This window comes from Rhinoderma darwinii, chromosome 2, assembly GCF_050947455.1.
Source record: "Rhinoderma darwinii isolate aRhiDar2 chromosome 2, aRhiDar2.hap1, whole genome shotgun sequence".
Lineage (NCBI taxonomy): Eukaryota > Metazoa > Chordata > Amphibia > Anura > Rhinodermatidae > Rhinoderma > Rhinoderma darwinii.
Genome location: NC_134688.1, coordinates 246430429 through 246453169, shown reverse-complemented (window position 1 = coordinate 246453169; position 22741 = coordinate 246430429). Strand labels below are relative to the sequence as shown.

The 22741-nt window shown below is 40.2% G+C and overlaps 1 protein-coding gene across 1 annotated transcript; it reads right to left on the bottom strand.

Moving 5' to 3' along the window:
• Nucleotides 1-249: 249 nt before the first annotated feature.
• On the bottom strand, nt 250-21715 carry UNC45B (unc-45 myosin chaperone B). The gene is made up of 20 exons (XM_075850454.1): nt 21704-21715; nt 17561-17722; nt 16948-16984; nt 16301-16476; nt 15755-15844; nt 15149-15316; nt 14561-14726; nt 13999-14169; nt 13146-13317; nt 12685-12985; nt 12129-12223; nt 10468-10609; nt 10243-10383; nt 9946-10073; nt 5576-5642; nt 5356-5469; nt 4742-4857; nt 1561-1678; nt 883-1041; nt 250-696 (listed from the first exon to the last, which is right to left on the bottom strand). The coding sequence occupies exons 1-20, from the start codon at nt 21713-21715 to the stop codon at nt 436-438; spliced, it is 2796 nt and encodes a 931-aa protein (XP_075706569.1). The 3' UTR covers nt 250-435.
• Nucleotides 21716-22741: the final 1026 nt, after the last annotated feature.

Genomic DNA, 22741 nt, shown 5'->3' with positions numbered 1-22741 from the left:
TAAGTATTGAATTAATCTTATTTCCTTATGTTCCGATGGATACACTGAGGCCCCATGCACACGACCGTAGATTTCGTCCGTAATTACGGACCCATTCATTTCTATAGCAGACGGACACATTTCCGTATATTTACGGGAAGGTGTCCGTGCCGTAGAAAGGCTCCGCAAAAGATAGGACATGTCCTATTTTTAGCTTTTTACGGACCGTGCTTCCTTACTTTTATATGGGAGCACGGGCCGCAAATGCGGGTGGCTGTCCACGGCCGTCACGGACTGTGATTACGGGCATGGTCGCGTGCATGGGGCCTGACCAAGTTACTAAGCACAGATCTACCTATTATCTCAATTATTTTTTTTAACAAACTTCAATATCCCCCTACACACAAAGGGAATGCACCTGTGACACATGGAATCTGTTTCACACCATGTCTATATTCATGACACAGGCTTGATAAGCCCATAATCTAAACATTTAACCAGGGCCTCTCTGGCCACATCTATGATATGTTGCTTGCTAGGATGGCTGTCCTGTTTTCCTATGATTGTTAAGATCTCCAACATCTCAGCCTCCACCAGCTTCTTTGCCAGTTCCTTATCTGCGGAGATGAGGTTATAGGCAATGACAACTCCTCGATGCTGAACCTGCAAGTCCTCATTCAGACAAAGTCTCTGTATGATCTCCATCCACTGTGTTGTCTGGGGACAAATAAATACATGTGTGAATATAATCCAAAACTTTAACCTCTCGAGCACAATTTCTAACTGCAAAGCATGGGTGGAAAAAAGCCTCATCTGATAAAGTATGCAGAAAGACGTACAAAGAAATCCTAATGTTCTGTAGCCGTTAATTAATAACAGAAATATTATACAGGTTGTACTTACTACTTCAGTCATTTTATGGCACAGCGTCTTCTGGGCACCGGTCAGAACTGCCAGCGCTCCCGCTGCTGCTCTTTGTAGTTTTACCTCATCCTCTTCTCCACAAAGCAATATTACCAATTTCAAGCGATCATTTCCCTCCCCCGTGAACCTCTCCTGAACCTATTGGAATAGAATACAGCAAATGAATGACGTCTAGGTCAAATGGCATTAGAAAATGAAAACGTAAAGTTAATGCTAATATAATATTTTTAAAATTCACAATAGAAAAAGACTCTTTCCCCAAAACTGTAATGTGTAGTCTTTAAAACGGTAAGGTGTAAAACTGGTTTAAATGACTGGTTAGTATATATATTTTTTAAATAATGAATTTATCCCAGATCAACAATGGAAATCCAGTCAACAATGGAAATAGAATAATCACATTCAGGATTGCCATCTGTCCCACATTCCATATATATATATCTTCCACCCCATAGTGAACAATGTTGGGCATCCGAGGGAGGCTGTTTGCACAATATTGTCTATTCAGTAATTGTCAATGCCCCATACAGTGATTCTCATTAGGTAGGTGGCTTCCAACAGGTGAGTTTGGGCCCCTTTTTGGACTCGCTAGCCTGGGCCTCATACTACAGTACCATCTGTAATGCCAAGATGGCGGCCCTGGTCACATTTACTTACCTCTTTATTTATCGCCAGGTTGCACATACATTCGGTGGCAGCTTGACGGATCTGTTCATGATTCTCAAACATGTAATTTTCAATTTCAGGGAGAGCTTTCTCCTTAATAATTTTTTGCCTGTGTATTAAAAATGGCCAATGAGAGGATCATATATTTGTAGTAATACGATTTCTGTGTTGACAGTCTAGTTTACTTCTTGAACTCATGAAATTATAAAATAATCATGATATAACATCTAAAACCATGGAAATCAGCCTCAAGAATATTTGACTAAGGCCCTATTCACTCCGACAGGGTTTCCCGGGCGTGTGACGGCCGTTCATAAAACCGCCGTCACACGGCCACAGTAGGAACAATAGACCCCAAATGGGGCTATTCACACAACTGATTTTTTGACGGCCCGGGAAACTGGACCGTCAGAAAATGGGACATGCACTATTTTCGGCCGTTCTCCCGGCCGCCCGGCTCCCATAGAAGTCTATGGGGCCAGGTAATACACGGCCATCACTTGAATGTGCTCCAAGTGACGGCCATGTCTTCCGTCCCTCGCTCTCTCCTCACAGTGCGAAGTGCATGTGAGGAGGAGGGTATTTTTTTGCTCCCTGTAGGAGCGGAATCCCCAATCCCCGGCCATAGCTTCAGCAACGCTGTGGCCGGGGATTCCGCTCCAGGAGGAGTCCCTGACTTCACTGTCCATTTATGGACACAATGACGTCAGGGACTTCTGAAGCGGAATCCCCAGCGCTGTGGCCGGGGATTCCGATCCAGGAGGAGTCCCTCACTTCACTGTCCATATATGGACAGTGAAGTGAGGGACTTCTCCTGGAGCCGTCCCCTACAGAAAGGTAGGGGGTGCCATCTATGGGGGGTGACTATGTAAGGGGGGCTGTGTGGCTTTACCTACAGGGTGCCTGTGTGGCATTACCTACAGGGGAGCTGTGTGGCATTACCTACAGGGGGCTGTGTGGCACTACCTACAGGGTGCTGTGTAGCATTACCTACAGGGGGGCTGTGTGGCACTACCTACAGGGGGCTGTGTGGCATTACCTACAGGGGGGCTGTGTGGCACTACCTTCCAGGGGGGGCTGTGTGGCACTACCTACAGTGGGGCTGTGGCAGTATGTACAGAGGGCAGTGTGTGACATTATCTACAGAGGGAAGAGTGTGGCAAAAAATGTACAAATGAAATTCATCCGATTTTAAAACGGACAGGGAAAAAATGGATGCAAAACGTGTCAAAATTGGCCGTTAAAAACGGGAACACGGCTCGGAACGGAAATGGAACGGATGCTCGGACCCTGTCGTATGAATAGAGCCTAAGACATTGCTGGCAGTATTAGGCCATGTACACATGCAGCAATGTTTTTCAGTGTAACATGCATATTTTACCACGGATTACTACATAGCAACAGGTGAAATCTGTGACACAGAGTAGAGCATGCTACAGGTTTTAAAATTAATTTGCACAGATGTATTCACCACATGTGCACATGGCCTTAGTGTATGTTCACACAGAGTTTTTTGCAGGTAGGAAATTCTGCCTCAAAATTTCGTCTGGAATTTTGAGGCAGATTCTGGTCTGCCTGCACGCCGTTTGCCACGTTTTTCGCCCACGGCCATTGAGCGCCGATGGCAAAAACGCTTTCTCTGCCTCCAATTTTTGGCACGTTTTCCGACACGGTTTCCGCGTCAAAAAACTCTGTGTGATCCGGGCCTAAGGGTATGTGCACACGATAACTGGCTTTTACGTCTGAAATTACAGACTGTTTTCAGGAGAAAACAGCTCCGTACTTTCAGACGTAAATGCTCCTCCTCGCATTTTGCGAGGCGTCATTGACGCCCGTAATCTTGAGCTGTTCTTCATTGAATTCAATGAAAAACGGCTCAAATTACGTTTCAAAGAAGTGTCCTGCACTTCTTCGACGAGGCAGTCATTTTACGCGTCGTCGTTTGACAGCTGTCAAACGACGACGCGTAAATGACAGGTCGTCGGCACAGTACATCGGCAAACCCATTCAAATGAATGGGCAGATGTTTGCCGACGTATTGTAGCCGTATTTTCAGACGTAAAACGAGGCATTATACGCCTCGTTTACGTCTGAAAATAGGTTGTGTGAACCCAGACTTAGAGTGACAAAAGAAAATGATCTAGCTGACACTGAAGTGGTGATTTTTGATTAGACTAACATCTATGGGGAATGGCAGACCATCAATCGAAGGGTGCTATCAGAGAAACATGGATTGGACAGGTTGGATGTTAACTATCCAATCCGACTGCGTCCTGTGAGATAAACAGTTCCAACAGTGTCTGGCGGCTGTTCATCTCCCCTGCTTTATTGGAATAGCATGCATATTCCAATTGATGAGGGTGTCGGGGTAGGCCGAAAAACATGACTCGGCAGACTGTTATTTAATATTGATGGCCCCCTTATTATTTAATTCAGCACACTCTGTAGCAATAATTTTGATCTGTTAAATACTGTGTCTAGATCAACTTCACAGTTGTTTGTCCAATCCAACAGCTCCAGATGTTGGAAGCCGTAAACCTTACCTAGCTAAAGGGATTGTGCTCTTTGAATATGGTCGGTCTATGCACAAATATTTAAAACACACATTAAAGTCTATGTAAACCTTTGAAATCGTTTTCTTTTTTCCCAATAAAAATGTCTGTGTGTTTTGTGTAACTTTCAAAATACTTTTTTATTAAAAATTATTTTAACTTTTTTTTAGATACAGCTGCTTTGTATCATGTATACCGAGCAGCTGTATCTTGCGCTGAGACCTCAATCCGTAAGGTCCGCGGGACTGACGGGTTTAGTATTAGTGGGTCCTGTGTCTCTGACATTCAGGATTCACCTGTAATCGATCACATGTAAGTTATGAACTTAGATGTGATCAATAGCAGCTCAATCCTGCGTATCAGAGACACAGGACCCACTAATACTAAACCCGTCAGTCCCGCGGACCTTACGGATTCAGGTCTCAGCGCAAGATACAGCTGCTCGGTATACATGATACAAAGCAGCTGTATCTCAAAAAGTACAAATAATTTTTAATAAAAAGTATTTTAAAAGTTGCACCAATCACACTGATAGACATTTTAATAATAATTTAAAAAAATAATTTCAAAGGTTTACATAAACTTTAATCTTGCCCCAATTTTCATGATGTGCTCAGAACCTTAATTTGTCGCTCTTCCCAGAGAGGTTGGTCAGGCCAAGGAGTGCTTCAAAGTTCTGCATGCCATCTTTCTCTGTGCTCAGGAGACTGACCAGAGGACGCACCACTTCATATATCTGAAAGAATACCACAGCAAGTTGGCATCATTTTTCCAATTAACAGTTCTATTTTCATGTACCTGAAATATATATTTAGTGACACAACAATATACTTTGTTTCTTTGCCTCATCATTGTCAAAATCTCTGCTAGTTGCTAATGAATGGAAACATTTTTTAGACTAATAACCTATACAAACCCAACCCTTATCACATGTGATGGTTTGCTACAATGTTTCATTCGAGACAATCGTCTTTGAGTTAAACGCATAGCAGCACAAAAACTCTCCTGTCCTGAGGGGTTTTCTACAGTGTATAAGCATAGATAAAATGGACCAGCCTAGGTACAATAGGTCTGAAATATAAATAAGTTGTTTCCATCCATTCACAGCAAGCAGCCATTTTTAAAATGGTAAGGATCTGTACAAAGTATATTAGAAAGTTGCAACACTTATTAATTCAAGACCGGACAAGTTTACAAATTTTAGGGACGGTGAAATTGAGTCCTTTTCACATACCCGCTCTCCAGGGAATGCAATGTCCGGGTTTGATACAGCTGCTATTTTAGCCAGACCATGAGCTGCCTTCGTTTTCCCTATTTCTGTACCTTCCAGGGCTAGTGGAATCATGGCCTATCCGAGATAAACAAAATGCAAACATTATACAGTAGATCCAAAAGCTGCATAAATGACAGACTGCACTGTAAATGGTAAAAAACACGTATTACTCTGTATTTACCTTGCCTCCTCCATGGGCAACAATTATACCTCTGTCACTTGGATCTTCACATAAGGCTAAGAAAACCCTAAAACACAAACATTCAAATTAACATTAGTATTGGTTTTTCAGCTTGAGCAATGGGATTTGAGACAAAAGGCAAATCTATCGTAGGAGGCAGGATGAAAGCCTGCGGGCTCTGTTTTTCAGTCAGGCAAGGAAATGTACTGGTTTTCTCCAGCTACAACAGCTCTTGATGGTAAAGACCTCAATGATATTCATCCGAGATCTTAGAATCCTATGAAAACTCCTGCAATTTTGCAGTGACTTGTCGGTGAGCAAGTGCCACGGTGAAGCCTTAGCCTTAAACAGACTCTGTCACCACATTAGAAATGCTCTATCTCCTACATAATCTGATTGGTGCTGTAATGTAGATAACAGCAGTGGTTTTTATTTTGAAAAACAATAATTTTTGACAAAGTTATGAGTAATTTTAGATTTATGCTAATTCATTTCTTAATGATCAAATGGGCGTGTTTTTGCTTTTTACCAACTGGGCGTTGTACAGAGGAGTGTATGAGGCTGACCAATCAGTGACCAATCAGCGTCATACACTTCTCATTGTTCCAGCCCATTGTTACAGTGTGATTGTGCAGTGAAAGAAGCTGGGCTGGAACAATGACAAGTGTATGATGCTGATTGGTCACTGATTGGTCAGCGTCATACACTCCTCTGTAAAACGCCCAGTTGGTAAAAAGTAAAAACACGCCAAGTTGTCTAGTAAGAAACTAATTAGCATAAATCTCAAATTGCTCTCCACAGGATATGTCATAAATGTCAGAAAGATGCGGGTCCCACATCTGGGACCTGCGCCTATCTCTAGAATAGGGCCCCCTAATCCCCGTTCTGCCGCTCTGTGTTGCGGCTGAAGCAGGAGATTTCCGACCATGAAGAAGAAATCAGCGTAGCTCGAACTGAATGGTAGTTACAGAAACAACATAGCTTCCGTAACTGCCATTCACTACTATGGGACTTACGGAAACAAGGGAGACACAAAGTGTAACAGTGTTTGTTCTGTACAATAGTCCAGCCATTTTTATACACATGGGGTGGTAACATAAAGCTGCATGAGCCGGTCACCACCAAATAACTATAGTTGAAATCCTTCATACAGTTGAGTTGGAAAGCGTGTTCCTTTTGACAGATGCTTAGACAGATTGAGATGTAGGAACAGGTCACTACACTATTTCTCGTGAATGTGGAATAGTTATCGATATTGTTAAGATTAGTGCAAATTCACTGCTGTTCTAAGGGTGGAAATCAGAATTCTACAGCAATGCAATTCTGAACACCTTCAAACCAGAACACCTTTCACCATCTATAATTCTTTCAAAGACATGGCTGTTTATGCTCACATTGACATCTTTATTTCAGCTGTCTCCATTATTAAAAGGACGAAGAAGGCTAAAAGAACACTTTGGGCAAAACTGACACTTTGTTATGCCTTGTGCAGGGACTGAGAGGCTGTGCATGGAACACAAAAGAGTTTGTCCCCGAAGTGTTCCTTTAAAGGGAATTTGTTGCGAATGAAAAAAAAAATTAAGTAAGTTATTTATTTATGTTAGATTTTTTACGTTTTTTTGCTGTGTTTTTTTTTCCTTCCACAATGTGGAAAGTATTAAAAATTAAATAATAATTTGACATGTTTTCCTATGTTGGCCACCAGAGGGAGCACTTCCCAGAATTACAGCAAGGTGAATCAGGCGGAGCAGCCTGACCTACAGCTGCTGTAAATGTGGGAGGGAATCTACACCCCCCCTCCCTATTTTTGGCTACAAGCCAGGAAAAGGTGTCTTCAAATTGCTAAGCATTGTCCGGCTCCTATTTTGGGAGTGCTTTTACAATGGCAGCTGGTAGAATCTATAGGACACACTAAATGGCTAAGAATGATGAAAGTCAAGAGAGAAGACCCTGTAGTGAATGACTTTTCAATTGACAGGTTCACACGGCGTGTATTTGACGCGTTTTTTTGGCGCATTTTATGTGCCAAAAACCGCATCAAAAAACGCTTGATTATGCTTTTCATTTACATAATTGGTAAAGCGCGCTGTTAGTACATACAACACGCTTTTTTACACACGCGTTTTTAAAAAACGTGTTGTGAATATAAAGAAGTGTCGAGTCAATTCCTTTGCCCGTAAAACACGCCAAATGTTCCCATAGTCAATGGGAGTCCTAATTATGCGCCAAAAACGTGCAAAAAGCACGAACAAAATGCATAAAATAACCACGCTAACAAAGCTTCAAACGCTTGATTAAGCTTCCCATTTACATCAATGGGAAAGCGAGCCGTTAGTTTTTTACGCAAGCATTTTTTTAAAACGCGTGGCATAAAAAAGAAGCGTTGGATCAATTCTTTGGTGCATAAAATGCGCCAAATGTTCCCATTCAGTGGGAGTCCTAACTACGCTCCCAAAAACTGCAAAAAAACCCCGCAAAAAAACCCCAAAGTTTAAAAAAAATTGTGCATGGCCCCATAGTAATGAATGGGTCTGTGTGCTATCCATAAAAAAACGGATAGCACATTGAAGCATTTCACTGAAGTGTGCTTGAGGCCTAACTTTATTTTTTTGTAGGCTCCGCTGGACCTATTGGACTACGTTGTAGATTCGGTGGACTACTGCGATGGTCTACGGTTTTTGTTTAAAGAGGCTCTGTCACCAGATTTTGCAACCCCTATCTGCTATTGCAGCAGATCGGCGCTGCAATGTAGATTACAGTAACGTTTTTATTTTTAAAAAACGAGCATTTTTGCCCAAGTTATGACCATTTTCGTATTTATGCAAATGAGGCTTGCAAAAGTACAACTGGGCGTGTTGAAAAGTAAAAGTACAACTGGGCGTGTATTATGTGCGTACATCGGGGCGTGTTTACTACTTTTAATAGCTGGGCGTTGTGTATAGAAGTATCATCCACTTCTCTTCACAACGCCCAGCTTCTGGCAGTGCAGATCTGTGACGTCACTCACAGGTCCTGCATCGTGTCGGCACCAGAGGCTACAGATGATTCTGCAGCAGCATCGGTGTTTGCAGGTAAGTCGATGTAGCTACTTACCTGCAAACGCTGATGCTGCTGCAGAATCAACTGTAGCCTCTGGTGCCGACACGATGCAGGACCTGTGAGTGACGTCACAGATCTGCACTGCCAGAAGCTGGGCGTTCTGAAGAGAAGTGGATGATACTTCTCTTCAGAACGCCCAGCTATTAAAAGTAGTAAACACGCCCCGATGTACGCACATAATACACGCCCACTTGGACTTTTACTTTTCAACACGCCCAGTTGTACTTTTGCAAGCCTCATTTGCATAAATACGAAAATGGTCATAACTTGGGCAAAAATGCTCGTTTTTTAAAAATAAAAACGTTACTGTAATCTACATTGCAGTGCCGATCTGCTGCAATAGCAGATAGGGGTTGCAAAATCTGGTGACAGAGCCTCTTTAAATAAAATGGTTAGCGAGGATTGTGTGTGTTTTTTTTATACTTAATTAGCGCCTGGATAATGGCAGTTGTCTGTTTGATGACATCCATTACTAAGGCGTAGCTTAGTGTTAGGCAGTAAAAAGGCTAGCACTAACCCCCCATTAATACCCACCGCCACCAGGGGTATCGGGAAGAGCCGGGTACGATCCAGCACCCGACCATCTGTAGTGATGGTCGGACATTGGGGCAGCCGCAGACTGGAATTATTGGGCTGGGAAAGGCCTAAAACTGTGGCCCTTCCCACCTTGGTAATGCTAGGCTGCTGCTGTGTTGTATCTGGCTGGTTATGAAAATGAGGGGGACCCCACATCATTTTTTAATTATTCTTTTTTTTAAAACAAATTGGGGTCCATCCCCATTTTCATAACCAGCCAGATACAACACAGCAGCAGCCTAGCATTACACACACACACACACACACACACACACACACACACACACACACACACACACTTTTGACACCGGTTTTCCCCCTATAAATCTGCTTCTATGCTGGTCGCTCTGAACTGCTTATGCGCAGTACAGAGCTAGACAGCAGAAGCAGAGGACATGCGAACGGGAGCCGTTCGTATGGCCTGTAGCTACCATATTCCATCTGTGTGTGTGTCGTGAACAGACACATATACAGATTAAATAAAAAATGGCAGCCCACAGTTAAGTAAAAAAGTTTAAATAACAAAAAAATAATTTTTGACAAAAAATAAATACAGTAAATAGCAAATTTTATTGAATAAAAACACATAAATTATTAATAATAAAAAAAATCATGACACCTTTCCTTTAAGGGATCACGTGTTACACTGGCCAGTCTATGAGTGTTTGCCGGTAGTTTATGGGATATTACCGTACCTTGCTAGCTGTTCCTTTGTTTGGTCTGTGAGAATGGCATTGTCTGCTTTCACCATGCAGGATAAAGTTGAGATGACGTCCGCCTTAAGTAGTCTCTTCACACGTTTTGAGACAAAGTCTTTCTTATCCTAGAACAAAAATACATTTAAGCAATTAAACACTGAAGTAGGAGGAATCGACTTGTACATGCATAGTGTTACATTGTCTCTTTTATACTTATTGCCCTAGAATCATTCATATACACTTGTCCCGTCCCCCCCCCCCCCGTCCCCCGAATGACATTAGTCCTCTACTTGCCTTTGGGTGTTGTTCTGGAACATGCTGCTTGGAAAACTTAGCCAACTGGACAAGCTCTGGAATGACCTCCTTCACATCATAGCTGTTTGTGCAGTTGACCAGAGTTGTAGCCACAGAGTATAGAATGGTCTTATCACTTGTCTGTGCATAATTCAGATAGCAAAGTTAGTACTTCCGTATATAGCTATATGGAACACAAGTAACTGTGTACATGGCCTTACGCACCTTAGACAGCTCAAACATGGCTTGCAGAGCTTGTTCGTCCTCAACAAAGTCATCTTTTACATCGGCATCTAATGTCAGATATGCCAGCCCTTCCACTGCCCACTTCCTAGTCTGTGTGTCGATACTTGGGTTACACAACCACCTATGATGAAGAACCAATCTCAGATTAAAAGACTACCCAAACAAAAAAAGACAGAAGTTTGGCTTAACATTTCACACCTAGTATAATGATGCAGATGCAGGAATTTTGTACAAGAATAATAGATCTTTCAAGTTCAGTTATTGTTACAGCAGATATGATCACAACTGTGTGCAAAAATGTTCACATTTTAAGGTGCCATTCAATGGATCCACATAAGGGTCTTTGAACACCCTTGAAATTGTTTTTAATAAAACAGTGTATCCGTCTGATTGGTGCAACTTTCTAGATACTTTTTATTAAAAATTATTTTTACTTTTTGAGATACAGCTGCTTTGTATCCTGTATACAGAGCAGCTGTATCTTGATCTGAATCCTGTATCTGTCAGCTCCGCAGGACTGACGGGTTCAATATCAGCGGGTCCTGCCTGTTTCTGACACGCAGGATCGAGCTGTTAACGTTCACATCCAAGTTTATAACTTAGATGTGATCGATAACAGGTGAATCTGAAAAAGTAAAAATAATTTTTAATAAAAAGTATTTAGAAAGTTGATAGCATTTTTTTTTTAAATAAAATGTCTATTTCAAAAGGGTACATAGCCTAAGTACATCTTTTTCCAGCAGTTTGGCAGGATTGTATGTAAGTCCTAAACTATATAATGGCCACGGTCGTGGACTGCTGCCGTTCCTCACCTTTCGATGGCTGCGACTGCGGACCTCTGGCTTCTTGCCAGCGTTTCACTCATCGGATATGCAAGCACACGCGGCCGCCCTGCTCTGGACTGACCTTAAGGGGCCAGTTCGTGCACATATAAAAAGTTCCCTAACCAATCCCCAGATCACCCTGGACTATAAGAAGGGCTCCGCCCTTCCACGTCTTGCCTGAGCATTGTTGTTGTCTACCCATGTTAGTATTGCAAATGTTTCCTGCTCCCAGTGTTCCTGTATCCTGTTGCTGTGTTTGTTTCTGAGCCTAAGCCTTTAGTTGGAGTTGAGTGTGTCTCATCTGCCACGTCTGGTGTCATCTGCCATGTCTGGTGTCATCTGCCACGTCTGGTATCATCTGCCACATCTGGTGCCATCTGCCACGTCAAGCTCCATCTATGCCAAAGCTTCTGCTACACTCCATGTCCGTCTGGACTCTTATAGGTACTCTTGTGCTAAAGACTTTGCACAGGCTGTTGTTTGGCCAGCTGCCACGGCAGAGAGGCCTTGTGGGTCCACATACCCCAGTACTGTGACAGATACATTGTATTGAAGACAGAACAAGATGGTGCATTTTATTCTGAAATTATGCAGATGAAAGCACAAGTTGTTGTTTCCTTCCACTGTCAATGTATTCTACAACTCTGTTTATCAGGACATACAAAGTCATAGTCACGCAACAATCCACCATAAACCTCAGTAGCATAAAGTATTGAAGCTCCATATGAACAAGCATCTTTCATGTCTCTGGGGGCGGCTCATCTTTAATAATAAGGTTTACCGGTGAATTATCATTTATATTACAGATGTACTTACTTCCTGCATTGCTTGGCAAGTTTATCAGTAGATCCTTCTGCAAACTGTCTTAAAGCATAGTCTGTACCCCCAGCTGATCCCAACTTGCAAAGACCCTGAAATTCAATAATTACTCCAGTTAGTCATAATCTACCAGTAACGTAATAAAATGTTTATTGGTATTACATTTACATGATGTATGTACATTGAAATATGTACAGAAATGGTAGTTCTACAACTTTTGAGAGTCCATGCAGACAGAAGGAATTATTACACGAGCCCACTCAGCAATGGCTGAAAAGGGTCTGGTCACTTCTTTTATACATAGGGTGCCCCAAATGTAAGATGAAGTGAGTGCTGGTGCCAACATCTCATAGATGCCCTTTAAGATCTCTGTCTGGTTACATAAGCACATTTATTTATTGCTCTCATGGTATTCTTTTTTGGCTTCTTGGTCTCACTAACATTCTAATTTCCCCATAAAAATGATGGAGCAGAGCTATGTTGAGTTATATTCCACAGTCACCATCTATGGTGTGCATTACAACTATGGACATATACTGCAGTTCACACTCACCACCAAGGCACGGATCTTTATCTTCTCATTCTTTGTTTTCTTGTAAATGTCTTTCAACAAGGACACTCCATTTGTTATAATGAACGAGGCACGGCTGAGTTTTGTAGAGGCATGAATAAGAGCTTCCACTGCAACCAGTTGGTCGATTTCATTTTCTGACCCAGTCAGTGCTACCATCATTTCCATGACCCCCTGCAATCCGAGGAGTTTATTTCCCAAATCAAAGGGCCCCTGCAAGATCCCTGACACAGTCTGTATGGCATGCAGGTTCTTCTCCATATTCTTTGGGTCAAACTGTCCACTGTCATAAAATAAAACACAAATGTTCACTTAGATGATATGATATAAAGTGAACTAAATGTTATTAAACTGATGGACTCTTGTAAAAAAGTTATATAGTAAAGTTGATAATTCTACCATAGAAAAAAAAGGTTTAGCTATTTAGCGGTATGGTGACTTACGTTATATACTCCTCACAGATTTGTCTGAATTCATCTCTCTCCGGATCACAACGTAGATCGTCATAGAGTTTATTCATAAGGATTGAAGCGTTTAACCTGGTATTGAGTGTCAAAGGAAGGCAATTTGGCAATTCAGGAATCTGGGCTAAGATCTTAAGAATCTTCTTTAAGCCTGATGGAAAAAAAAACTAAATTTAGGAATTTTCTTTATAACATTCTCAGTGGAGCCTGATATACTTTTATAAAAATCCTCTCTTAAGAAAAATATCGCTATTTTATAGAATATGTATACTAAAATCAGAATTAAGGTTAATATATTTTACCATTACTTTTCACTTTTCAAGAACGGTATTGTAAAATCACAGTAACGGAATCAGTACCACTAATAATTCCGGAGAAAAATGTGCGTGGAAATTGAATTCACTGAAATCTCAAAAACGCTTGATCTGGGAAATGCATTTTTGTCTAATCTTTGTGTGAAAGCGATCCTAACATTTGGAACTTGTAACGTTCTGTACTTTGTTATTCATCTGATATTCGATTAAAGGTGTGCAAACTTCTGGGCAAATGAAGAAGGGAAGCCCCATCTGCATAAAACTCCATCTCACTTTCCCATAGGGAGCGTTAGCGTAAGGTTTCCACTCATCACAGGCACTGTAGGAAATTAGGTAGTGAACCCCTACACTTACCCCTACAAATAGTGAAAGGTAAGAGGAAGGGACTAGTGGTATTATTCAGCTCCATGTGGTGTCCAAGGGGCCTAGAGATTATGGCAGCTATAGAGACTTCTAGAAAGATTTAAAGAAATATAGCGATTTGTAAATGATGATGACTACTCAGAAGACAACCTCACCTGTGTCAATCACAAAGAGAGACTTGGAGTGGTCCTTATTCTTCAGGTCATATCTGGGGATATTTTTATTGAGCAGGTTAAGGGCTTGATCTCTGCCATGTCCAGAAACATTCTTATTAACAAGCATGTCCAACAAAAGCGTGGTGATCGTCCGGAGGTCTTTCTTAGTATCTGTGCAAAACAGATTCCCCAAAATGTTTACTGTTACAGTGCTATACCTCAAGCATTTCACTACCATATCTAGTGTAATTATATTATGGTTAACATTCTTTCTGAATTTTTTTGCACAGGCAATAGAGCAGAATAAAGATAGTAAAGTATAAAACAATAAAATAGACACTTAATAGTCCATACATTTACAGCAGAAAGCATTAACTAATCCTTGTTGAGTACGATATATTTGGCATCTTTAGGTCTTCCACACCAAAACTAACATCCATTGCTGGACACCGTGTATTTAGAGAACCCTTTTATGTAAGTAGCATGTGATCTCCATTATGGTTCTGAAACATAAATTACAATATTTAAATATGAACGCAGTCTTTGGCTAATGAACTCTTACCTAATACAAGAGCCTCCTCCTTGCCATGTTCTCTCCGATCCTCCTTAGTAAGCGAGTCCACAATATTTTGCACAAGATTACAAGTTGCTAGAGCAATTTCTTCATTGTCCACAGCCATAATGCGGCAGATCCGATCAAAACCCACAAGATGCAGGATAGCGGTAGCCTGTGGGGAATAAAACGTATGTACGACACCAGGATAGACCAAAACCTGCTTGAATCTATCTATTCTTTTAGACCACGTTCACACAGGACAGTTTGACGCAGTGTCAAAACCAGAAGTGGATCCAAGAGAGAGAAGTAGAAGCGTTTCCTTGTCCTTAATTTAGAATCCTCTCCCGGTTTTGTCTTTAAAAATAAAAACTAATCAAGAGCTGCAGCTAAATGGCCTGTGTGCATAAAGCCTAAACAAATTATACATAGCATAATCACTGCCAGTTGTTCTAATTTGACTATTCCTTCCTTACTGGGGTATTGAATCAATGCAAGAGTTGCATAAGGTTTGCATCTCTACTAATGGGTTCCTCAAAATTGAGGTCGGTGTTCCTTTATCTAACACCTATCCTAAAATAAACAGAGGATACGTACTCGTGCTTTGTGCCCAGTGCACATTCCTGACAGCGTTCTCACTGCAGACAGAATCAGCTCTGGATCTTTAGTTTCCACTAACTGCAGAAGAAGATTTACACCATTGTTTTGGAAAATCCGTTCGGCACCAGCTTCCTCTCTGCCCAGAACTATGAGATTGTTGACAGCCTGAAAAATAAAGATGGATACATATTAAAACAAAATGTTAGAGGCTGGTTATATAATTGCAATTTATGAAGGGCAAATATTCTTTATGTAGATCAGTAATGGTCATTTTTATTTCAGTTTCGGACATACGTTTTTCTCTTATTTCTTGGACCTTCGGACCCGCAATCAGCATTGTAATTTTCAACTTTAAGAAATATTTTAATGTATATAAATATAATTTTCAACCGTACCCACCACAAGGCGGTCCCCACCACCCACCATCAAAGTGGGGCATAAACCTAAGCCGCTCTTCCAGAAATTTCTGTACAACCTCTTTCATATATGGAACAGATTTTCAGTCCCAGAAATTTCTGTAACTAATCTGCTGCATGTGAACATACTCTTAGTGTATGAATTCAGAAAGCCACATTTCAACAATAAAATGTTTCTGTGTCTCACCTTTTCCCTCTTTTCTTTTTCAATATTTGGGTCAAGCAGGATTTCAAACATCTTTTGTACTCGGGAATCAGTGGAAAATTGAACATGGAGCTATGACAAACAAAAAATATATTGCATATGATGTGGTCGCACATTATCTCAACATACAAAATTAGCACAAAGTAACATGGCACAATGATACACTTATGCCACATGTTCACACAAAGCCATGGCCAGGAGACTGTATGGTGGCACACATTACAGCCATAACCTGTGTGATGCCGTACCATGCTCAGTCGGGTGCCATGTGCAATCCTAGTTTGACTGGCATTGTCTAGCATAATCCCTGTCAGTTCTACACTTCAACTGAATTTTTATTTGCCTCTTACCTCTAGTTCACTTCCAACTATGCTCTACAGTAAGGCTTTTTTTGCCCTCTTTTGGGGCATTTAGTCAATGCAAGGGATACATAAGGTTCACTTGACTGCCTAGCATAATGTTTAAAACCGTTTCAGGGCTTGCCCGAGAGGGCATTTTGCCATCTAACTTAGTCATCATTAACCTTACCTTTTGATGGATATCAGCACCTAGTCGGTGCAGAGTTTCTAAGAATGTTCGATTCTTTGGCTCAAGTGTTGCACATCTTTGAACGTCCTTAAATGCTTGGTCCAATTTCCCTAATTTTTCCAGGGCTTGACAGCGCCTGAATAGAGCTTTTATGTCTGATGCATCCACATCAATAGCTGAAATTAGAGCAAAATGCTTGTTTTTCAAGGATGTGATAAAATATAGAAAGAAGAATAAAATAATGGCACATTTTGTATCAGTGTTTCACATGCATGAAAAATATCAAATTCTCTCATTGAGTGATAATAATGCACTTTTACAAAGGACCATCACGGCCATCCTTAAGTATTGAGTTTTCACTAAGTTGATCATGGCGGTGTTCAGGTTTCCAACAGTCGGGATGATGACACACAAGGATTGTTAATGTTTTACTGCGTGCACATGAGCCCAATAAAGTTATTACATGAGCCCAATAAAGTTATTACATTGAACACTTCTGGAAACATAAGCTATTTGTGTCAGGAGAGAAGAAAATCACCCAAACACATAAATCTAAGCCATACTACACTAAACCCCATCATAACAGTACATAGACCTATCAAAGACAGTCAACTAGGAGGAAGAAGTCATGTAAAGAGTCTACGTACCTTTAGAGGCATCTGAGGCTGCTTGAACATAGTTCTCCTATAAAAGCATAAATAAGAGAAGACAGATCATTCCACGTATGATGAGTGCGAGTTACAATGAGATGTATAAGAATAGAAAAACCTGACTGCTTCCTTTCATAAACAGCGCAGCAATTGAGAAAATTAAAAAAATATTTTCTGAACTATATACCTGTCATACAGCATGGATATTGGGCAGTCCATACTGCTAAATCTCTGAAAGCAGGTATAAATGGCTAAATGGGATTTTTTTATTTTTGTGCACAAATACGGGTACACATTAAAGGGGTTGTCTGCTTCGTTAGAAAGGACCTGTGATGAAAAGCTGATCACAGTATCTGGGACCCCCAGGTGATAAAGTTTAATCTGTGGGGGAGCCCTGCAGCAAATGCTCAATTTCCCTGCGAACCATCGCAGGAAATATGGAGTATTATACAGTTCCAAAATTAATGGGTTGTCCTCCAGGGACAAATATGAGAGTTCTTTCTTGCAACGATTCAGCTAGAAATGTAGATGACTGTGTTGGTTTTTTAACCACATTTGTTGTACTGATGTATTTATTACCAATAGCTTCAAGTATTGTTTAGTCACTTACCTTTTTAAGGTGGCAAGCTGATCGATTTCGGTATAAAACCGCCAAAATGTTCTTATCTTTTAAAAGCTTTATGGCTTTGCTATAACTGTCTATAGCCTGGTCATAATCATTTGCCTTGAAATATTTGTTTCCATCCTCTTTTAGCTGTATAGGGTCTTCCATCTGTTGAAAGAAAATGTAGAAAATATCGATAATGCAATACATATATTAGCACCTGCCTTATTAATAACTGTTACAGGGTTCTCTGCTTTTGACAATCCCTTTTTGTTAGAAGGGTCCTCCAAAATTAGCTGATCACTGTGTGCCCCCTCAAGATCAACTGCAATCGGCAGGGGAACCTGTCAGCAAGCATCCATTTCCCTAGCAGTGACACCACAGGAGAAATTGAGCCATTGAAATGTGCTATATGTGTTTGACACTCTTTGTAGCCACTCTCCGCTCTGACTAATTCATGGAGTGCCTGAATTAGGGACTACCCTCTATTAACTCAGAATGCCCTAATAGGGTACATGAAAATGGGGATTCTCAACCAGACCATTTTTTACGTCCGAGATGCGCAACGCCCGTGTGAATCTAGCCTTAGATTTGAGATGAGCAGATGAGGTCACTGGGATATGGGCAATTGTGATGGCCTCGGACACTTGCGGTTAGGAGACAGAGCTCAGGCGAAATCACGTGTCGTCAAGTGGGCGGAATTGTGCTACAACAAGGTGAAAGGTTGATAGTATGTCTTTTCGTTTTAATTGTGCGCATCATCACTTAACGTTATTCCAGAGACTTGATTGGTTCAAATAAAATATATCTAGATAGTCTGTATATACATGGCCTCCTGATGAAGCTATACGCGAAATGCGACTCGGGGGCAGCACTGCCCCTTACTCCATAAACATTGGAATGAGAATAGGTAAAAGCACCATTTTGGATAATCTTTAGTATTTAATAGTTGGTTGTAAATGCTTGGTCAGTTAACCGCCCCATCGTATTATGACTGACATTATTTTATGCCAGAGGACTGGGGTTTTATTCGTTTGCACAGGGGTTCATTGGTAGCTCCGTGTTTATGTGGATTATTTCTCCATGATTCATTGTATGTTGTCTGATCATTAATATGAATTAATTGCCGTTAATTGGCAGTTGGGCTTATACAGTTTAATCAAAATCTTTTACTAAGAACCTCATGTTCGTACATTTTATTTTGCTGAGCCGCAATAGATCAAGTATAGCAAGTGGAGGTGCGGTCCAGGTTTTCTTTTCTCCCCTGTAGATCTGATCATTAATATGACGAATATATTATAGCTAGATTTATTAGAATGGTCTGTAACTCCATTTTTTTATTTTTTATTAGATTCCATATATTACTTTGGAGTGTGCCCTTGTACAAAAAAATAAATGATGACATGCATTGGATTCATTCGGTTGTAACGCAGCGTATTACAGTAGCAGCACAGTGGATGAGATTTGATCAAATCTCATCCACACGCTGTAGGAGAAACCCGCAAATGCTGTAGAATTTAAAGAGACATTTTATTTTTGTAATGAAGTTTATTATTGTAACGTAAAGTGACTTAGCATTTAAAGTGTACATTCACCTTTAAACGCCAAATTAAATTTTACATATAAAATTATTCTACTTTGTTACAGTAGACTACAGACCAGAGCTGCATTCACAATTGTGCTGGCTTCTGAGCTGAAATCTCCCAACATTCCCTGTTATCACAATGTTTGCAGAGATATTGCGCTCTGGGAAGTATAGTTCACTAAAGACACTGTACAGTAATCTGATGAACGGAGAACTGGGAATCCCAGAAACAGACGTTATGAAAATGTGAATGAAAATTGTAAAAAGCGTATTCAAATTTTGTAGTTTTAGATGTAGGAAAATGGCATAATTTTATATATATATATATATATATATATATATATATATATATATATATATATATATATATATATATATATATATAAAAACCTTAGTTGTGGTTTTTACATACAGTAATGTTTTTTCTACGTTTTTACCCAACTTTCTTAGACTCCTGAATAGTAGATCTACCTAGTTATGCAATGGTAATAAAGCATAGGATGTATCTCTGCATAGGCAGACTAACCATTCAGAAGGCCTGGAGAAGCTGCCCATCGTATTGTGCCTATCATTATGCCCTTCATATTGCTTGTTATTCAAAAAATAAAACCAACTAACAAAAAGCTACATAAATATATTTGTATTTAGAGGAAAATGCTTGTGGATAGAGGCATGCTCAAATTAGCGTTCATCTATTCCGTTCGACCTTTCCATCGGAAGAACCGATGAACAGAAAGCCAAACGGAAACTTCTGCTTGCATTACCATTGATTTCAATGGTAGTTCTTCCATTTCAGTTGGTTTCCATTTTTTTCCGTTCTGTAAAGTTTCAGGTTTTTTTCACGGAAACAATAGCGTAGTCGACTACATGAAATCAATGGTAATGCAAACGAAAGCTATGGTTTCCATTTGGCTTTCCGTTCATTGGTTCCTCTGACGGAAAGATCTAATTAAACCAATAAACGTAAGCCGGACGCTGATGTGAACAGGCCCCAATACCTGAATGTCTGAATTGTAATTTATTATTGCATATATCATTTTATCATTAATATGAACAATATGCAACCAATCAATGAGATATAAATGGAACAAATTACTAAAAGTTTATACATCAAGGATCCATGATCTAGGCTTGTCAGGTGGAGGTCTTTATTTTCTATGACTTTTGTCCACTATACTTATTTAGGATCACACTGTCACCACATTTAATGTTAATATCTAAGCAAAGAAAGGTATCGATACCAAAGATCTGTGCACATTGTTGCAGTAAAGTTATGATGAACCATGTTCCACGAGAGATGGGGCAGCAACATACCGTATACTACCCGTCTGGCCAAAGAATGAATGGCAGAACCAAGCATGCTGATATCAATAGATTGGGGCATGCTGTGGTCTGGGGGTCTGCTAAATCTACTTCACACCATCCATATGTCTCTTGAGTGTCTCTTCGGCTGACTCAGTGTTGGCCATATATGGGGTCTGAGCTGGTCACGTTGGACCATGTGTCATGGCCACCTGTCTTACTTATAGTCTGTGACACACGAATGTCTTCGCAGCTTTTTGTTTATATACTTGATGTTTCAATGGCTCACAGATCATGGATCGGAAATTGCGGAATCCACGGAATTGCTGGATATTTTCCGTCCGGCATTGTGGCACAGTAGCAGCAAAGTGGGTGAGATTTAACAAATGTCATCCACACACTGCGGAAATTCAGTCCAGAAATTCACCTGCAGTGCGTAATTTTAGTTCCGCAGCATGTCAATTATTGCTGCGGAAAGTAGACTGTTTTCCTGCGCTTTTCTGATGCACTGAGTAATTTGCTGCGGAAACGCTGCAGAATTTCTTACAGGTGGTGGAAATGATATCACAAGAAGAAGGAATATCACCATCACACAGCCCTTGATAAAAACGCAGCAAAAATCTGCACTATTTCCCCACAGTAAAAAACGCATAAAATGGTGCAGATTTTCCGCAGCGGATTGTCTGCTAGTTGATGCGTAAATGCTGCGCAACTTTCATAACAAATCTGTTATGTGTGGACAAGCCCTAAAGTTATTTCAGAGATAATATAGTTAATGAACAAATGATAGGTAGAAAAAAACAAACAAAAAAAACGTACAGTATGTATTTATGGAATTTAATGCCTGGGTGCCCGATTATCAGATATTTTGGATTATTGGACAGTCATGGAAAAATTAACACAAAATTTGCTACTATGATTTTGTTTTCTTTATACCAGAGGAATTTCCTGATTGTTTTTTTTTTGCTCACTTTTCTGTTGGCGTGAAATCTTCACCTAATTTTGCACTTCTATGCTGGAATTTCTCTGTATATGTGTAGGTAAATTAGTCGATAGATAGATAGATAGATGATAGATAGATAGATAGATAGATAGATAGATAGATAGATAGATAGATAGATAGATAGATAGATAGATAGATAGATAGATAGATAGATAGATATGAGATAGATGGATGATAGATAGATAGATAGATAGATAGATAGATAGATAGATAGATATAATAATAATCTTTGCGTAGTAACTGGAGCATATAAACATACCTTTGCCGGCATATGAAATCCTGGACTTCTCTGGAGTTCGGCTTTCTTTCGTTTTTTTCAGCCAGCTTATGCCCTCTGTGTTATATATAGATGTGAATGAAATGGTCCAGTTCTTTGGAATGCGGGCACTTCAGACTGGCACAGGGAGTTTCGTCTGGTGAAGAATTATTTTGTAGAGTTAGAAATAAGAGAGAAAGAGCTATAATATTACACTACAAATAAACAAATAAGAATTAAGTCCTTATTATATACATTTCAAAGACAAAGCATATTGAGTTGTTGTAAGCTTTCTGAAGTATTAGAAGTCCCCCCTGTTAGAGTGGACAATCCCACCTGCTCTGCCATTTAAGGAGGTGACAGAAAGCTGACTACTGGGACAGCAGGGGGGGATGAAGTTGATATAGTGGGAGAAGATCCAGAGCAGCTGTCATTGCTGGAAGTGGCTGGCAGCTTCTGGAAAGTGAAGTGCGCCCATGTCACTGTCACGCGGATCCACTCCTAGTTTTCTTTCTGTTGTTACGCAGCATTTCTAATTCATTGAAATGTAGTGGATCCGATGATGACAGAGTGGTCCCCAATTTACTAAGTCCCATGTTTTCAAGATCAGGAAATGTCCACTTTTTTATTATTGTGCAATATCATATTGTATAGTGGAAACAAGTGTAACATTTTGGTTGGATTCACACAGTGTGTTTTTGTTAGATAAAAGATGTTGCAGAGCATATGTAACTTTAAAGTCTATAGTGAAATATTGAAAAGTCTACATACACAGCATATTGGTATTGGTATTGGTATTTTGGTAGCGTTTTACGTTTCAAAATAAAAAAACGCCACCAATAATGCATGTAAAAAAATCCATGAAAATACAGCAATTTTTTTTTTAAAGAGATACTACTGTCCTGCAAAGCAAATCCAGGCCACTTGTAAATATCGTCCTGTTATTATACTATTCATCTCACATTTATAAGGAGCAGTCAAGTTTTCCTTATTCATTTATTTTCATCTCTTTCTGCTAGTTTCCTGATAATCTCTTGTTTT

Excerpts from the sequence above, each read along its gene's own strand:
- UNC45B (XM_075850454.1), bottom strand. Across the intron at positions 10,384-10,467 it reads CCATGTTTGAGCTGTCTAAG|ACAAGTGATAAGACCATTCT; the intron begins GTGCGTAAGGCC and ends AATTATGCACAG. Across the intron at positions 1,042-1,560 it reads ACCTGGCGATAAATAAAGAG|GTTCAGGAGAGGTTCACGGG; the intron begins GTAAGTAAATGT and ends CTATTCCAATAG.